Here is a 17,132-nt window from a genome sequence, read left to right as displayed (position 1 = left end):
GTGTTTCATGTTTTTACACACATTAGAAAACTGAGCATGAGAGGTTAAATAAAAAAGTATTAGCGTCAATCTTTGGATTGAAAGTACAGTAGCAGGTAAATTCTCCAGTTCTACCAATGCATAATGGAGGGAAACATCTCGCCAGAGATGAGGTTGTGGAAGCTGGGAACAGTTTCTGAATGGTGAAAATAGAAATCAACTGTTTCTTACCACAGCTCTTTTGGGTGGCCACACCCAGAAGGCCAGCACTGAATTTTGGAAGGAAGAAAAAGAAAAGTATATAACCCTTATTGAAACCGGCATTGAAAAAAGATTGCAGGTGGCCAGAACACCAACACAGAACCAAGAGATAAACCAGTGACTAGGGTCTGGACTGGATCTTAGTCATAATTAGTTGTAATTCTTATCAGCTGCAAAGTCTTTGTTTCTAATCAACGAATGATCCACTGATCTAAGAGCATTTTTAGATGATCATTGTACCTTTGAAAATGATAATACAGTATCTAGACAAATGAAAATTAGCGCAAGTGGAGAAACAGCAGACCCCCCCGAGGGTGTGGGCCCACGGGGAAGTGATCCAACGTCATCACTTCAGGGTGGACCCCACTGAGACCCGAGGAAAAAGCACCGGACAACGGGTGCTTACTTGTGAGCCTCAAGCCAGGCATTGATTCAGAGTGAGGTTTTCTTCTCATAAGGGGGAAAAGTTTTGTGATTTTCTTAGTTTATACAAGGCGAGTAATTCTACCAACACTACTTCTTTTAGTTTCTGATGACAGCAGAAGGATTCCAATGTTGCAATAATTGCATACTCTTAGGATTTCTCAGTGCTACAAACGAAAGGCAGAGGGGGCGTTTTCTTAACCAAAGCGGAAAATAAATGCATATAAAGTAGTTTGATGTCAAATATGACGCTGCTTTCAGCTAGGCTCGTTTGTCATCCAGATTACAGCAAACAACCCGAAAAAGCTGTGCTGTGTGCTTCGAGATTTAAAAGCAACTCAATATTCACATTTCACTGATACCCAAACAAAGACAGTTTTTAAGTATTATAGTAATATTCTCAATTCCAGCATCAATTTCCAAAAAGCTGGGACAGTAGTTACAGCCGGATTGCATCATATATTGCTTAAAAACGTTGTGTATGTTGGGAACAGAGACCAGATAATTTGGTTTTAAAACTGAAATAATTTGGGAAAAAGCATTAGAGCTTAGAACATTAGAACATTAGCATTAGAACTGTTTAGCAAACTGTGGCATTCAATTTAGTATTTGAGATCAAATCATCTTTCATAATTCCACATATTTTTCTTCAGATGACAACAGCTAAACTACAATTCTTGCAGCTTTCTAAAAACAGATTAAGTAAATCATCTTTTACAAAGGAAAAGACCTTTTCTGATCGGCTTCTTTAACAGCTCATCTCATCTGGATCTCTTCATGCCTTCATATAAGCTTTGTTCAAATTTCAAACACTTTTTCCATCCTCTGTGAATGTGATTCCTTTAAAAAAACAGAGATGTTTTATCAAATAAATCTCTGCCATCGCCTTGTGAAATGTTGCTTCTTTGGCTTCTCGAATTAGTTAAAATGAAGTCCTTCTCTAAAAGCCCTAAGAGAAGTCACTGAAACATCTTCATCATTTCCCAATTCAGAGGATGCTTTAATTGTAACTGACTGAATTGGCTGATTGCTTCAGATGAATTATGTATTTCATCATCTTTCCAGCATGAACACATCTCTTCTCAGTGCAGCGGTGTGCATTGTCCAGAACAGGGCAGCAGCCTAATTGCGCAGTTCCAGCACTGAGGGAGACCCGGGTTTCTGTAACAGATGTGTCCAATTAACGTCTCATCTTTGATGGAGTTTACATGCATGTCTCTCTGGGACTTCAAGCCTTGTTTTAATCATAGCTTCCCTCTTTCCTGTTATGCACACATGCAGTTTTGAAGAACTGCTGTAATATGAACTGATTTACAGCTGAGTAATGATCAAGGCACATTACCATTCTAACCAGGGCAAACTAGGTAGTCTGCTCAGAAAATGAGGCATAAAGGGACACAAACCTCTGTAACTCAACAGAAACAAGAATTTGCAGCGATTCCCTTAAATGAAAGTCAAACGTATGTTTACAGCAAACAGAGCTGCCGACCTTTCTGTGTGATCTCAAGTCCTTCTTCTCATGTGAGAGTGATCTCTGGCTGTGAGAACCTCACCATAGCAGGAAAAGAGGAGTTAAGGCAAGCAGGAGTCTTAATAGATGTGTGCTGTGGCTCCCCCCCGATCTGACAGAAGCCTGTCACGTAGCATGTGTGCGCATTTAGGCTTATTTACCTCCATCCTGCTGGCTGTCTGACGAGCACGTCTCACTGCTGGAGATGCAACATCGCTGTCTGGCAACCTCTTGATCAAAGAGTTGTGAAGCGTGGCAGGCACAATTCATGTGTGTGTGTAGGGGGGGGGGGGGGGGGGGGGGGACAGAACGTTGGCCCGCTAATGCAAATGATAACCGGAGAAAGCAGAAACAACAACCTTGCATCCGTTTATCGCAGCTAGCCTACGGATCTTCATAACCTCAACTTAAATTATTCATGCTTGTTTGGGTCTCCTGGTCGATGGGCCACACAGCACTGCATGCATTAGAACTCATGCTCTGACTGAAAATAAAGACTTGAAAAGTTATGAGCAGCCCTGGTGACCCTTTTGTGTCCAAATTCTTTATCCCTTGTGCTATCTTAGATGACCCCCCCCCCCCCCCTTCCATTGACGTGTTCTCCCTACCATGACAAAGGTGGATAAAGGTGGAAAGATTTCATGTAATCCATGGACACCAGTGAAGATCACAAATCATTGAAGAAAAAAGGTTCAGAGCACTGTCTAGTGGGTCTAGATGACCCACCTCCCAATGTTAAAGTGCCTAGGATAGAACAAGGGTTACTCTAATAAGCAGTGGTATTCCAGACAGAAATCCTGACCGTTTCAACATTTCTAACTTTTTTGGTGCAGATTAAAACTAAAAATTGCAACAGATAGCAGCTCATGACATTAAAAATATGAACTTGTAAAATATCATTAATATATATGTGAGTATACTAATAAATATTTACAAATTTAATCTGAAATTTCAAAAAGGATAAATATGTTTGCAGATTGAATTTGATCCGATTCATCACAATTGCAGGTAACCTACGACACTTTCAGAGAATCGTCTAAGAACAAAATATGTGAAAGTGGGAAAATGTTTATTAAGTCTGTAAATGCAAAACACCAGCAACATGAAGACATTGAGCTAGAAAAAGGTTTGGTTTGGACATTTACAGAGCACAGATTGGATTTGTTTTATAACTTCAACACACTGTATTGAAAGAAATACAAAAAAGCACAATAAAGAAGAGGAAAAAACAGAGACATTTTCAGGAAACAGTCAAGTTTTCTCAAAGTTCCAACTGTCCTTGTTTTCCACTGATTCACAGCTGATGTGTCCATCCCAGAGATATACTTTGGTGCTGAGTGGAGGAGCAGATTTGTCCCCGCTTGGAGACCTGGAGGCTTTCACTGCTAAAAACAGGAGTGTGTGTGTCAGAGATCCTTACATTCTGTTGCTTTGTTTGACCTATGGTCTAGAACAATACATGGTAAAATACATATGCTATAAAAAAATATGTTCTCACTAGCTCAGCATACCCCTAACCTTTTCAAATATTCTTAAATAATTGAATACAAATTTAAATAGATATTCTGTGAAGATTAGAAACGTTCAAAAAGATTTTTTTGTTTTCTAACACAGAAGTGACCACAGTTCAAAAAGCTTGAGTGCTCCTGTCCCATCCTGACGCCCCGTGGATGGGGCAAATGCTGACATTGAACATGTGTGGGTGCTGGTCTTGCTCCCCCTGGCTGTGCTGTGTTCTAGCTTGGCTGGCAGTCATTCTTACTGCAGGTAGCCTGACGTTCAATCTGCCACGTCCCCTCCTCGTAGGTGCAGTAACAGATCGTGCACTCGTCAATCTTCACCTCTCTGCCGGCGGGTATCACTTCTGTGTCTGCGTAGCAGTTTGGTCCTGCAGGTGGCGGATCAGAACATCACTTTAAGACAGACAAAAGCTTTGCAATACACTGAAACATGACATTTTTTGGGTGTCCCTGTGAACTTCCTCTTCTTTCCTCTTTGTTGTCAATGAAAAGTCATGAAAGGGCCTGAAAATGCTAAGTGCCTTTGATTTGGTATATTATAAAGGGGTTTAATAAAATCAACAAAATTATGAGGAGGACCAACTTTGCATGAGGCAACAGTTTTTAAAATGTCTTAAAGGTCTTACGCTTTTTTATCTGTCAGATCTTTTAGTCAAATATGAACCCTTGTGGATTCATAGATCCTCTGGCACTGTTCTTCTAACCATTCCAGCTGTAAAAACCAAACCCCACGGAGAGGCATCTTTTCAGTACTCTGGCCATCGTCAGTGAAACAGCCTGCCAGAGGACCTGAGGGCCGCAGAAAGCATAGCTGCTTTTAAGAAAAGGCACAAGATGCATATTTTTAACCTGGCTTTTAGCTAATTTTACTACTTTTATTATTTTATTTATTTATTTTATTGTGTATTTATCTATTTTATCTTATTTTATTAATTTACGCTAGATTTTTAATAATTGTTTTTAATATTCCTTATTTTCAAGGTTTTATTGTCTATTGCTTTTATTAGTATGTTTACTTTGTCATTCTCATTTTAATTTGTATTTCCCGCCTGTGGCGAGGCTGGTCCCCGCCTGTGATGCTGCATTTCGCTGCTATGCAGCTATTCTCAGAAAGGGTGGTCCCAAATACTAGCGATGCCAACAACCAACATTTCGTGCTCAGCCTATGTCCTACTGTCTATCCCTGTTACGGCTGTGGCCGTATTTGATTTTGTTTTGTTTGTTTGTTTTTGTGTTTTGTGTAGTATTTCTGTATCAGAGTGGGACTTGTGTTTTTTGTGGATCTTTGTCTGTTTTTGTCTGATTATTTTCAGGTGTGGTGGAAAGGGTGTGGCCTCCCATTGGACCAGCTGGTGGAGGCAGCCTTTAAAGCCACCATTTGGACATCCAGTCAGGGGGAGGGGAGCCTTGCTGCAACAGTCTCCACTGCAGCTTGGCACTCTTCTCCATTTTTGTTTATGTCTTCTCCACTTGTTTTAGTTTGTGTTGCACTTCGTAGTTCTTTGTAGTTTTGTCTGTGCCCACTCTGTTTAGTCCTTTGGTTTATGATTTTGTTTAAGGGGTGAACCGCCATTTTGTTTAGTACATGTTTTCTCCTGGTTTTGTTAGGTTAGGGAGGTTAGCGTTCTGTCTTTGATTTCCCTTTTCTTTCTTTGCAGGTAAGATTACATGTTTCAGTTAGTTGGGGTTTTGTTTGTTATTTTGGCCTGGGTTCACCCTGAAGCCTTTTAGCTTCACTTTTAGTTCTTGTTGGTTGTTTATTTGTAAATAAATTTGACATATTTGTATGGAGACATTTGATTGGTGTTTTGTTACAGTTAAATTATTAGCCAAAACTTTACTTTTTTTATGTTATGCTGCCTCTGTGCCCCTAGACACAATGGGGGCGTAACAATCCCCATCAGTAAGGGGGTGGGAGGTGGGAAAGGGGTGGGGTGTTGTGTCTAGGCCTGGGGAGGGGGCTCTATTTTAATATTTGTTTATATATTGTTTATTTATTTATTTTTTTTTAAATATAAAGCACCTTGTGTTATATTTTTATAGAAAAAGTACAGTATATATAAAGTTTGATTTGCTTTGTTTTGCTTTGATTTGATTTGATTTGATTTCATTTGAGGCTGTTTTTGGTCCTGCAGTCATTTTGAAAGAAAAAATAATTTCATTTTAGTTTTTTATCGTGCAGCAGCAGATACTGTAAGGTGCCTGGAAATGTGGGATAAGGACAGACCAAGCAATTCGATGTCATCTTTTGTGCTGTTCACAAAATGCCAGTTATACATTTCAGACAGTCACAGAATTCATATCAGTTTACAACTCAGACCTGGGGGGTCCAGTGGTAGTGTATTTGGTGAACTTGAGTGGGAGTAACTGATGTGGACAGGTCCCCAAAATATTGTTTCACCACTTCAGTACAAAGCCAGATTTCTACATTGCATCATTTTATCATTCTTCTTATCATGGTGTGTCTGTGTGTGTGTGTGTGTGGGGGGGGGGGGGGGGGTGGCATTGTGTGGGTTTTAAAAAAAATATACGTATTGTCCTTCTAATTTTCCAATGTTATTATGTTTCTATGTAAAACACTTTGGGTAGAATGGGTTGTTTAAATGCTATAGAAATAAAGTATAAATTGATTTGATTCAATTTGTAGTTCTCTTTCTTGGCATGAAACTTTCCTGCTGCTCACAAATGTTCACTTCTGCTCTTAGTCAGCTTTATTCCTCTGTAGTTCCAACAGCTCTGCATATCTCCCTCATTCCTTTGCACCTGGTCTCCTGGACACACAGCATGTCTACCGTCCTCCTCTTCATTATGTCCACCAACTCTTTCCTGTCATTTCCATGTCACATTCAAAGTCTCATCTGTCAGTCAGAACTTTCTTCTTCTATCCCTTCTTACCAACGTGCCTTCCTCCTAACCCTTTTTGCCTCAATCGTTTTCTAAAAATTACAAAAAAGCCCAGATCCACTGTGTTCTCTTTGCTTCTGAGTATTGAGGTTCACCATCTTCTTAGGTCAATCCACCTGTATGTTAGGACAGACTGCTCTGAGGACATAAATGTCCAAAATCTAAACAGGTAAGAAAGATGTGTGACACTTCAGTGTTGCCAAATAAATAATATAATATTTTATGAATACATGTGATGGCATTAATCCTCCAAAATGGTATATGGTATAGTGCTTTCCCTTCCTTCGAGACCCAAGGCGCTTTACAGTCACAAAATCGTATAAATAGTAGATTAGACATTTCTCGACATGTACCCAAAAAGTTTCTTGATTGATGCAAGAACACACAAACCCTTAAAGATTGAGGATTGGTACTAGATTTTCCTAGACTATATTTTCTCCCCTATTCCTGCCATCAACATTACTTCATGTGTGCTTTTGCTGCTTTGCCAACAACACAGCAAACTTACAAAAATGGAACAGGAGTTCAAAGTTTGAGGTAAAACTACTAAAAGAAGAAAAGCGCACTGGTGAGAATGAAAACAAGCCCCTGAAGAACAGCAGCTTTATCTCTGGCTGGGAAGTTAAAGAAGTTTGACCCCATATTTAAAAGGCACTTCTGGTACTGCTGCACCATTCATCAGTTTCAGAGAACTAAAAACTTTAAGCAGTTGTATGTGAACAGAGTAATCAGTTTGTGTAAAGGCCCGTACACACCGAGACGTATATCGGCGCACGTTTTTTGCCAGCGTTTTTCAACACGGTTTTTGTGTTCACACCCAGGCGATTTTCGCTGACGATGAGCCGAGCGAAAATGCAATTTCATTCCCTGACATTAGATGGCGCTTAATGGAAAACAGAAATACTCCTGTACACAAGGTGGCGCTGCGCAACTTTACGCTTCTTAAAGTCGCTTTTCAGTCAGAAGAAGAGAGCAAGTATTTACACGCTTGTCAGAATCAAACAAAGAAAACATGAATATTTCCAGCACCAGTAGCTCCAGTTCCAGCGATGAAGAAATTATTGTTCTGTTGAATGATGAAGGACGCCGGAGAAGACGTTGATTTTGGGTACATCCCATAGTTACGAGAAGAGAAGAACATGGGGAGTTTTATCGACTGGTACAAGAGCTGAAAATGTATCATGAGCATTTTTGGGGATATTTTAGAATGTCCGTCATTATTTCTTCGCGGCAGTGTAGATGCAACTTGGCGTCTATCTTCTTCGCTGGTATGGGTGCTCAGCAAGGCAGTTTTGTGTTTGAGCGCCCCCAAGTTGTGTTTTACTGTTACTTCAGAAGCTCCAGACACGTGTGCATGTGCACGTGTTTTTTAAAAAGTGACGCTTTTACGAGTGGCGTTTTTTCGCGTCGGTGTGCACACTCACATTGGTGCCCTTTGTTTAGTCACGAGGCGTTAAACGCCGGCAAATATCGCGCACGAAATTCGTCCCGGTGTGAACGGGCCTTAATTGAAAAGGTATTTATAGCTGAATTTTTTATGATTGCTTGACTCAAAATAGGTGAACTTTAAAATGACGGTAAATTTTTTCTCATGTTATGGTCTTCAAACACTGGTGTCCACATGCAGGTCTGTTATTAAATGGATAAAACTTTCACTCATGCTACTTTTGAATTGAGGGCTGATCAGTTTTGTTTTTCTGAGAATTACTACCGGTGAGGAAATTCAGCTCGATTTGATATTTTGAAACATGTAAGAGAATACAAACACTGGTGACATGAAAATCCGTTTTTTGTTCTAATGAAGACGAGCCAAGCTGAAAGTAGGACAGGACTTCAGTTATTGTTTTACGTCCAGATGCCACATCGGTTGCTATGGCCACATCACCACATGGATCTCAGAGAAGTTAGTTGTCCATGCATGACATCCCAGTAAGCATGAACACAGTTAAAGACGGGAGGAAGCACAAGAGACCAAACATACTGCCCTTCATTTCCTTTCTCTCGGTGGAAAATGGGCTCTCACATCTGGGCTTTCATTGATTCTTTCCCAAAATAGTGTCCTGGTTGGGGGAAAATATGAGGCACAAAACTGGATAGAGAAAGTGAAGCTCTGTGAGCTGACATCCGTGCAGCTTTTTAGAGTTACTTTGAAATTGGCTGGTCTGACCACATCTAACATTTGAGTTTCCACTTAGATCACAAATAAAATTGAAAATTGAATCACTGCATTCCTCATAATTTCTTGCATTTGTTATTAGCCATTGAATATTAAATGCCCTGTGTCTGCACAAGAGATTTTTGGATACATGCCCTTCAGATTGCTAAGCGGCCATTCATGCTTTATGCAGACAAGCGTCTTTACCCTGAAACTCTGAGCTCCCAGCAGGAAGCAGATCCATCCTGGGATTATAGTGATTACACTGAATACTTAAGAACCAGCTATCCCTTCCTGGGACTCAGACCTCTTTTCACAGTGTTTTCTTTCAGTCTTAGTGTTAGTTTAAGTGTACTGTGTGCAAATGCTAAGTATTGAATCACATATTAGTTCACAATTTTTGGATCGGCTCCACAACACGGAAACTCTTGTCCTGCTGTCCAAGTGTGAACTGTTGAACTATACCGAAAAAATGAAGGGCTCTTCCACAATGTACTGATAAAACACACAGGACTGCTTCTTTGCATTTTGCAAGAAATACCCGCTTTCTGTTAGTTGTTCAGCTTGGTAAGTTACTAAAGGACAAGATCATTTAAAACACAACCAGGTTGCTTTTGTGTTTCTTGTTCAATTCCTGCAAATCCAATGCATGAATGTCCTCCTTGTATCAGTCCCCATGTGTAATGGGGAGATTTGGTCCAGTGAATGTAGCTTTGTCCTCCACCAGTGGGTAAAAAGCGCTAAACCGTTCATTATCGCTCAAGCTGCAAAATTTAAACACTGGGAATTGCTTCCACAACAACAGGTATAGCATAACAATTGCTATTTCCCTTAGACTAACAAGGTCTTGAGCCACTCTGTTGTATAATTAAGATGCAGATAAATGGGGAGTCTTTCAGCTGCAGTCAAAGCATTTCATTGGATGGCAGCACCCAGAAGGAGAGCGGTGACACATCAATCAATGTGAAGAGTTTGCCGAGGGGGGCCAAAATGTCAACCCTTACACATTCATAAGTCTTCAGATGAGCACGCGCACAGCCTATCTGAATAACAACTCATCCTCTGCACAGGCTGCTGTCACTCCTGATTAATCATCATTAGCAGCATTTGGAACAAAAAGACCCCAATAAAACATGCACATGTTCAATACACGGCAGGTGAGAAAATAACAAGAACCTGGTCATTTGCAGCAGAAAACTTCCTCCAGCAGTTAAAACAGTCATCCAGTCAGTAGTATCAGTCATTTGTGTTAATGGATTAGGAGTCTCAGTGTTTACTCCTTACTGTCACCCTATAATTCAGGTTTCATCTCACACCTAGCTCTTTTGTCGGAGCTCAATTAATCTAACAAATCCCATCTCTACATCGTGCTCTGTTGTTCTGCTGCAGGAGAAGAGCTTCATGAGCACTTCGCTGCAACAGCCGAGGATGGAAATACAAATGGATTGTGCGTGTGCATGAACAGTTAGATCCCAACTGTCACTGCAGCATGTTGGAGGTTGACATGCAAGCGTGTGAGAGCAACAGCCATTAGCACCTGTGGAGTTCAGCTCTGTAACACTGATAATGGACATGGAAAAAAAGGACACATCCTGATCACGGCTGGCCTTAAATTTCAAACTCCCTACAGTATAGGGTAATGGACAGAGAAAATAGCAAAAATTGCTCATCCTAATGCACTTATGCCGTACTTTGCATTATAAATGCTGAATGAAAATGACAGAGCTGTCTAAGGACAGGAAATAGGAAAGCTTAGCCAGATTTAACAACAAAATTAATAATTTCTCTCAGGGATGCTCAGTGAGATGGGTCCTGACTTCTGAATATGAGCCGTCACCAATGCTGCACATGGAAAGTCTCACAGAATGTTTGTTTGTGTATGTTATTAGCTACTGTGCTACAAGCTGAAGTCCACACATAACCAACGTCCTTCACAGGGACAGAGCCACAAACCTTAGTCATCCATCACAGCTCAGGTGACACACAGCACTGAAAGACCTTCCTTTCCTCACTTCTCTAAACTAGAGATGCAGAGCTCAGACAGAAAACCCGTTGGTTGCTGGGAGAAGGAAAAGATGTTTAAAGTCATATTAAAGCCGAACATTATGCTGAGCAAATTGAGAAAATGACTTCTAACAAGCAGACTAAAGGCTGAAAACAGCTCTGCAGCAACATAATGGTTAAGACATAATGTGAATATTATTATCATGATTACAACCTCTCTTTTTGTAATCAAAACTCTGACACAGAGTTACAGAAAATTTCCTTTAGATCAAACATTTCGGGACTAAAAAAAATATATTAATGTCTTTATTAGCAGCAGACCTTATTTTAACAGACAAAATAATGCATATGTATTAAGAGAGTAAAACTGGATGTCAAATCCGCCTTAAAAGGTGACTTGTTCTGTGTTCATAAATCATCTGACAAAAATTTAGATTAGAATCTGGAATCTTTTGCTGCAGAAATATTTTTATTCTACCTCAAAAAGTTTGAATGAGTCACATCTGCATCAGGTAAAAAGTCATGTCGAGAAGTCATCCTTTGAGGGTAATTTTATGTACATTAATCCTTTTTTCGAGCCAGGGATGCAGCATCCTTGATGTCAAGACAAAAACTCACATTTAATTTTATCAAAGAACATTCATGTTTTTTAGTTTGTTGTTTGTCATAACATACAAAAGGAGAATATTATCAAATGGATACATTTGCGGCATTAATGCAGCGTTTCGTCATCTTCAGGGTTTAAGACTAACTTGAATTTCTAGTGATACTAAAATAAAAGTTTCTGTGTATAAACAAGCAGATATGAAAGTCTTGTGTTTGTGCAGCCATTCCATTCTGTGCATTCTGTGTGCTATTATATCATCATGGCGCACATAATGCCAGTATTTTTGGAGCGAGGAAGTCGACTCTGCTTGCAGGAAGCAACCTCCCAGCTGCGTGCACACATGCACATTCAGACAGACCCAGCATGTGGGAAAGGCAGTGACACAGAGAGGCTCCATTCTCTTTAGTGATGAGCGCTATATCAAAGTTGAACCAAATAGTCATGACTTTTCAAACTGTGAATCAGCACTTGACAATCAAAACTCTTAAGAGCCAGTCTTCAAGTACAGGAGCATCCTTCCTGACTGTTACGGCAGTTTTGTTCAGAATTCTCTGATTTCTTGCTGTTTTAGAATCTGATTGATAATATTGTTTTATAGTTTGACAAAATTTCCATCAAGAAAACACTTGGCCCGATGCTAAGTCAATTGAACTACTAATTTAGCATGATCATTGCCAATGATAGGAAGGGTGAGAAATAAAGTTTTATTGATGCACATATTGACTGATACGACCCAGAAGTCCCCATCTGAGCTGATAAAATGTGGCCAAACATCTCTTAATGTGGGAAACATGCTTAATGTTGGTCCATCAAACCGATTTCTCTTCAGTTCAGGTGTTCTAATATATTCCTTTAAAAATAAAACCTGCCACTTCTTGAAAGGCCTCCATGAATCATGCCTCCCGTGATTTAAATGAGCTTCTAATGCTCTTGGCAACCAGGGTATCATGTATCCTGCAGCTCCATTTGAAGTGATTCTGGCTCCGGTTCAGACTATTTATCACCCCCCCCCTCTCCCAGATTAGTGTTGACCCTAATGTCTGAGTCTTGAAGAGCACCATTTGTTTCCTCATGCGTTGCCAAGGTGATACCCAGGCTAGAGAGTATAGGAGAAGCTGAGCTGAGCTGCAGCAGAGCTGCCAAAGGGACCAACTCCTTTAGCATCGACTTCACTAAAGGCAGACAGTACGGAAAAGAACCCGCAACCTTCCCACACTCATGAGCATTGCTTGTAAAGGTGGTGATGGTGGGGTGGTGCTGGGGGTGAGGGGTCAGACAACCCCTATATCAGTATATGTCAGGGCGGCTGTGATGCAACCCACCTCTGATCATATGACCACAGGTTCCCGTTTTGCCCACCCATGTATCAATGTGTCCTTGGGCAAGGCACTGAAAATGGTATTTTCCAACATTAATTATTTGATGGTGTAAGTTGCTTTGATTTGATTAGATTAACAACTGGGTGCAGACAGATGGATCTGGTTGGATCGTAGGAATAGAAATCAATTCATCGACTACCTTGACACCCCTAATAAATAGACACCATTGCCACCTTTACACAATAGTTTAGGATTAAACTGAGAGCAAATTACATGTTAAGTTTTTAACTTCACTAAAAATGTACAGTTGATACAAACACACCCAAAGAAGCCCTGCTTGTTAGCTTACTGAGGTTGCAATAAAGGGGCGCATCTATGGGATCAGACCTGCTACACTGCTAACCAACTGCCAAGGTGGTTGTAAAGCAACAGCAACTGGAGCCAAGTTTGGTTCATCAGGTAACCATTTAGGGTTTGTCACAAAAGTGGAGCCAATCTGTGAGTGTGCAACATGTCTTCCCAATATTTGACCCCTCGTCTGGGGGAGTTGTGACCTGCTATAGCAGTTGCCCTAGGGAACCCCCACAAAGCTGTAAGTGCTGAACAGGGAGGGACCATTTTTGAGTTTTTGATATGTGGATTTGAACCTATGACCTATGAGTCTAAGGGCAGACAATACCGCTAGGCCAGTGTTTTTCAGCCAGTGTGCTGCGGTACGCTGGTGTGTGGGGGGAGATGATCAGGTGTGCATTGGGGAATTGTTTGTTTCATTGACAGAATCAGCTCTGAGTTCATCCAAACAGGACCAGGTTTCCCTTTGTGTGTTTGATTTTTTTTAAGAACACTTTAATGTTATTGACTGTATTGGAGTATTTACAGACCACAGAGTTAATTTTTTCTGAACATCCTTTGTTGGTGTTGTGCCTTGTCTTTTTTGTCAAGGAAAAAGTGCCACGGCTTCAAAAGATTGGAAAACTCCACCCAGCCGGCCAGTGAATTAGTAACTCAGTTCATTCCAAAGTAAAAAAAAAGGCAATGTTTTCCTCGTATTTGTTGCTCGGTTATGGTATATGAACAAAAACTGTCCTGGGTAGCGTTGTTTTATGATTGACTTTGAAGTTGTGCACATAAAGAGACGGGATCTTTCAATGACAGCCTTCAAATCCTGCCAGTTTGTCCTTTTCCTTTTTAGGGAACCAGTGGGTTTTGTGACTCTGATGTCACCAAGGTAAGATAAGGATCAGGGACCAAAAATTGTTTTAAAATTGGCACAACAGAAACCAATGAGGTACGTGACCACATACTTTCATTATCCACTGTAGCTGTAATTGAACCCAACTCTGCTATAGCACACCCTTCTGATTTGAAATTTTACACGCCTTTTATGCAATTGAGGCACATTCAAAGCCTGGTAAGGTCACAAACAGCCTGTCACTGCAGCATCTTAGAGCTGCAACAAGAGTCCGTCCTTACAAACGATACCGGTCTCTCATTCTGATGATGGGGGGGGGGGTCGCAGAGACAGCACAAAATACTACAGGTCAGTTGGGCTGTAGTGTCACAGGAAGAAGAGTGATTCAAAGTTAGTCATCCTTGGAGCCTCAAGCTTTTATCTGGCCACTCTCTTAACCCTTGTGCTATCCTAGGCACATAAACATTGGGAGTTGGGTCATCTAGACCCACTAGACCGAGCTCTGAACCTTTTTTCTTCAATGATATGTGATCTTCACTGGTGTCCATGGATTACATGAAATCTTTCCACCTTTATCCACCTTTGTCATGGTAGGGAGAACACCTCAATGGAAGGGGGGGTGTCATAGGATAGCACAAGGGTTAACACCTTCGTCTGGTTCTGTCTTAAGATGGTTTTCTTTCTTCCTCGCTTATGCAGATTTAATGTTTTGGGGGGAAAAAAGAAGCTTTTGTGTGAATGACATCAAGGTTAAGGAACAATGTTTTTTCTACTAAACATACTTGCTCTAGCACAGCCATCTCCTGTCCACAAACATCTCACATCACCTCTATACTGACAGCATCCAGCTGTTCTGTTCGTGTAATTATTCTGAGTTAAACTGTCTTGTTAATCAAAGGTTTTGACCTGCATCAGTCAGTGGTTAAAGGCTAATTCCCTTCAGATGAAATACTATGACAACAATCATGAGAAGACCTGTCTGATCAGGCATCACATCCCTTGGCCCATCTGTGCAGTCAGGCCTTTGAATATATTGGGTTTCTCATGTTTGACTCAGTCACCAGCTTAACATACAAACCAGCTAAGGAACATCTCCAAGTTGAGGTCTCTGATATCAAACGCAGAGCTTGGAGTGATTATTTATGCATTCGTTTTAACACGCCTGGATTCTTGTAACGGTCTGTTTACTTGCTTAGGCCAAAAGGAGCTTTACCGTCTCCAGGCTGTTCAGAACTCTGCTGCATCTCTGTGAACCCACACCAGCAAAAGGGCACACATCACTGCAGTTTTAGCTCCTGGTTCGTTTCAGTATTCATTTTAAAATGTTGTTCTTCTTTTCAAAACCCCACACAGTCAGGCTCCTCATTATATCTCTGAGCTTCTTAGATGATCAGGTCAGGTTTTATTGGTTGTCCTTCATCAACATTTTTACCCCGAGGGAATCAAGCACTCAAAGTGACAGCTCCCAAAGTCTGGAACTGCGCTCCACAGCTGAAGACCTTTTTATTTCAGCAGATTGCAGCTAAATGTGAGTTTTCAAGTTGGTGTGATTTTGTAATGAATTCTTTTTTATCTTGTTTTTGACATGGTTTGATTGTCATTGCGTTAAATACTTTGTCTTTCTGGGAAAACTGCTATATAAATTAACTTTACCAACTTAAAACAACTCTTTACCTTTTTTCCAGCAGGCACAAAGTAAAAGCACTAAAAATGTGCTTTTGCTGGAGAAGAATCAACTTCTCTTCTCGAATCATGATTGGTAAATGAAATGCCACGGCTGGTTGTGCAAGATGGTGGAAAACTTTAGAGGGCAGGAAACTGTTTCATTGCAATGTGTTCCAGTGCTTGAGGATAATGGATGAAAGAAAAAAACGAGACCTTGCTGCCATTCACAGCTGGTCTTTGATATTCATGAACAACTGTCTGGGATGGATGTCAGCAACGCCTCTTACTTTCATCTTCCTCCCCAGACTCTTCCCCAGGTGTCGCCCTTCGTCGAGGCAACACATCTCAAGCCGTGCGCTGACACAAGCATTGATTTTTCTTTTTGGAAAAGGCCAAGATAATGCCCATGTGTAATTGATGAATTCATCAAACACAAAAATATTTCACAGCAATTTTATCAGAAGGCAGGAATGTGTGAACTCGACACCGAACATTTGCTTGACACATTTATCCCGATCTCTGTGAATCTTGTGTCCACTTAATGATTTCATTTTCCTTACTTTTGGTGTCTAACACATGCAGATTAGCTCAAACTTCTTATTAAAGGGCTGAGCTTTGATGTAATACTTTGAAGGCAAGTAAGTTCCTTGGAGGTCCAAACATCTGCCAATACCAAACAACATCTGTAGATCAGAAAGCAACAGAACCTGAGGAGGAACTTTCCGGTACTTCTTCAAAGGTTTTTCCTCACTACAGCCTCATTGTCTGAGCCCCACCACTAAGGTCACAGAATCTTCAATTTGTGGCAAAAAAATAATCTTTGTCTTGAAAGAAGATCATTAAAAAACCTTGTTCACTTGGTTTAGTTTTGACCTCAAATTTTGTATCTTTGAGTGTGTACAGTGGTGGACAAAATTGTTGGTATCCCTCAGTTAAGGAAATAAAGTCCATAATGTTCACTGAAATGACTTGAAATGTTCAAAAGTAACAATAAATTAAAATTCAATGAAAATTAAATAATCAAAATCAGCCATTACTTTTGAATTGTTGATTAACAGAATTATTAAAAAAATAAAAATGAAATAGGGCTGGACAAAAATGATGGTACTTCCATTGAAGACTGAGAACTAATTTTTCCAGGGGGTCATGATGAACTCAGGTTTGTCCTTTGATTGACATCACAAGGAGAGAATTGTCCCAGGACATTAGAAACACAATTATAGACAAACACGGTAAAGGTAAAGGCTATAAAACCATCTCTAAGCATCTTGAAGTTCCTGTGACCACAGTGGCACATATTATTCAGACGTTTAAGACCCACGGGACAGTAGACAACCTCCCTGGACGATGGAAGAGGAACATTGATGACAAATTGAGGAGACGGATAGTTGGAACTGTATCCAAAGAGCCCAGAACAACCTCCAAAGACATTAAAGGTGAACTCTTAGATCAAGGTACATCAGTGTCAGATCGCACCATTCATGGTTGTTTGAGCCAGAGTGGACTTCATGGGAGATGACCTAAAAAAGCCAGACTGGAATTTGCAAAAATGCATGTAGACAAGCCACAAAGCTTCTGGGAAAATGATGAGAC

At 40.5% G+C, this 17,132-nt stretch overlaps 1 protein-coding gene across 3 annotated transcripts in view; it reads right to left on the bottom strand.

Annotated features, from left to right (window-relative positions):
* Positions 1 to 3,225: 3,225 nt before the first annotated feature.
* The window catches only part of vwc2 (von Willebrand factor C domain containing 2), a 31,113-nt gene continuing 17,206 nt past the window's right edge, over positions 3,226 to 17,132 (bottom strand). For 2 of the 3 annotated variants that reach the window (XM_078931871.1, XM_078931872.1), the window contains exons 4-5: positions 3,936 to 4,061; positions 3,226 to 3,558 (exon numbers count right to left, since the gene is read on the bottom strand). In XM_078931871.1, the coding sequence (XP_078787997.1) occupies positions 3,425 to 3,558; positions 3,936 to 4,061 (260 nt within the window). In that variant the 3' untranslated portion in view covers positions 3,226 to 3,424. Of the gene's footprint in view, positions 4,062 to 17,132 lie in introns of all 3 variants that reach the window. The other variant, XM_020709822.3, reaches the window with a different exon arrangement.

Source organism: Oryzias latipes, chromosome 15, assembly GCF_053564925.1.
Source record: "Oryzias latipes strain Hd-rR chromosome 15, Olatipes_Hd-rR_3.1".
In the NCBI taxonomy this organism is placed as follows: domain Eukaryota; kingdom Metazoa; phylum Chordata; class Actinopteri; order Beloniformes; family Adrianichthyidae; genus Oryzias; species Oryzias latipes.
This window is presented reverse-complemented; position numbering and strand designations above follow the sequence as displayed.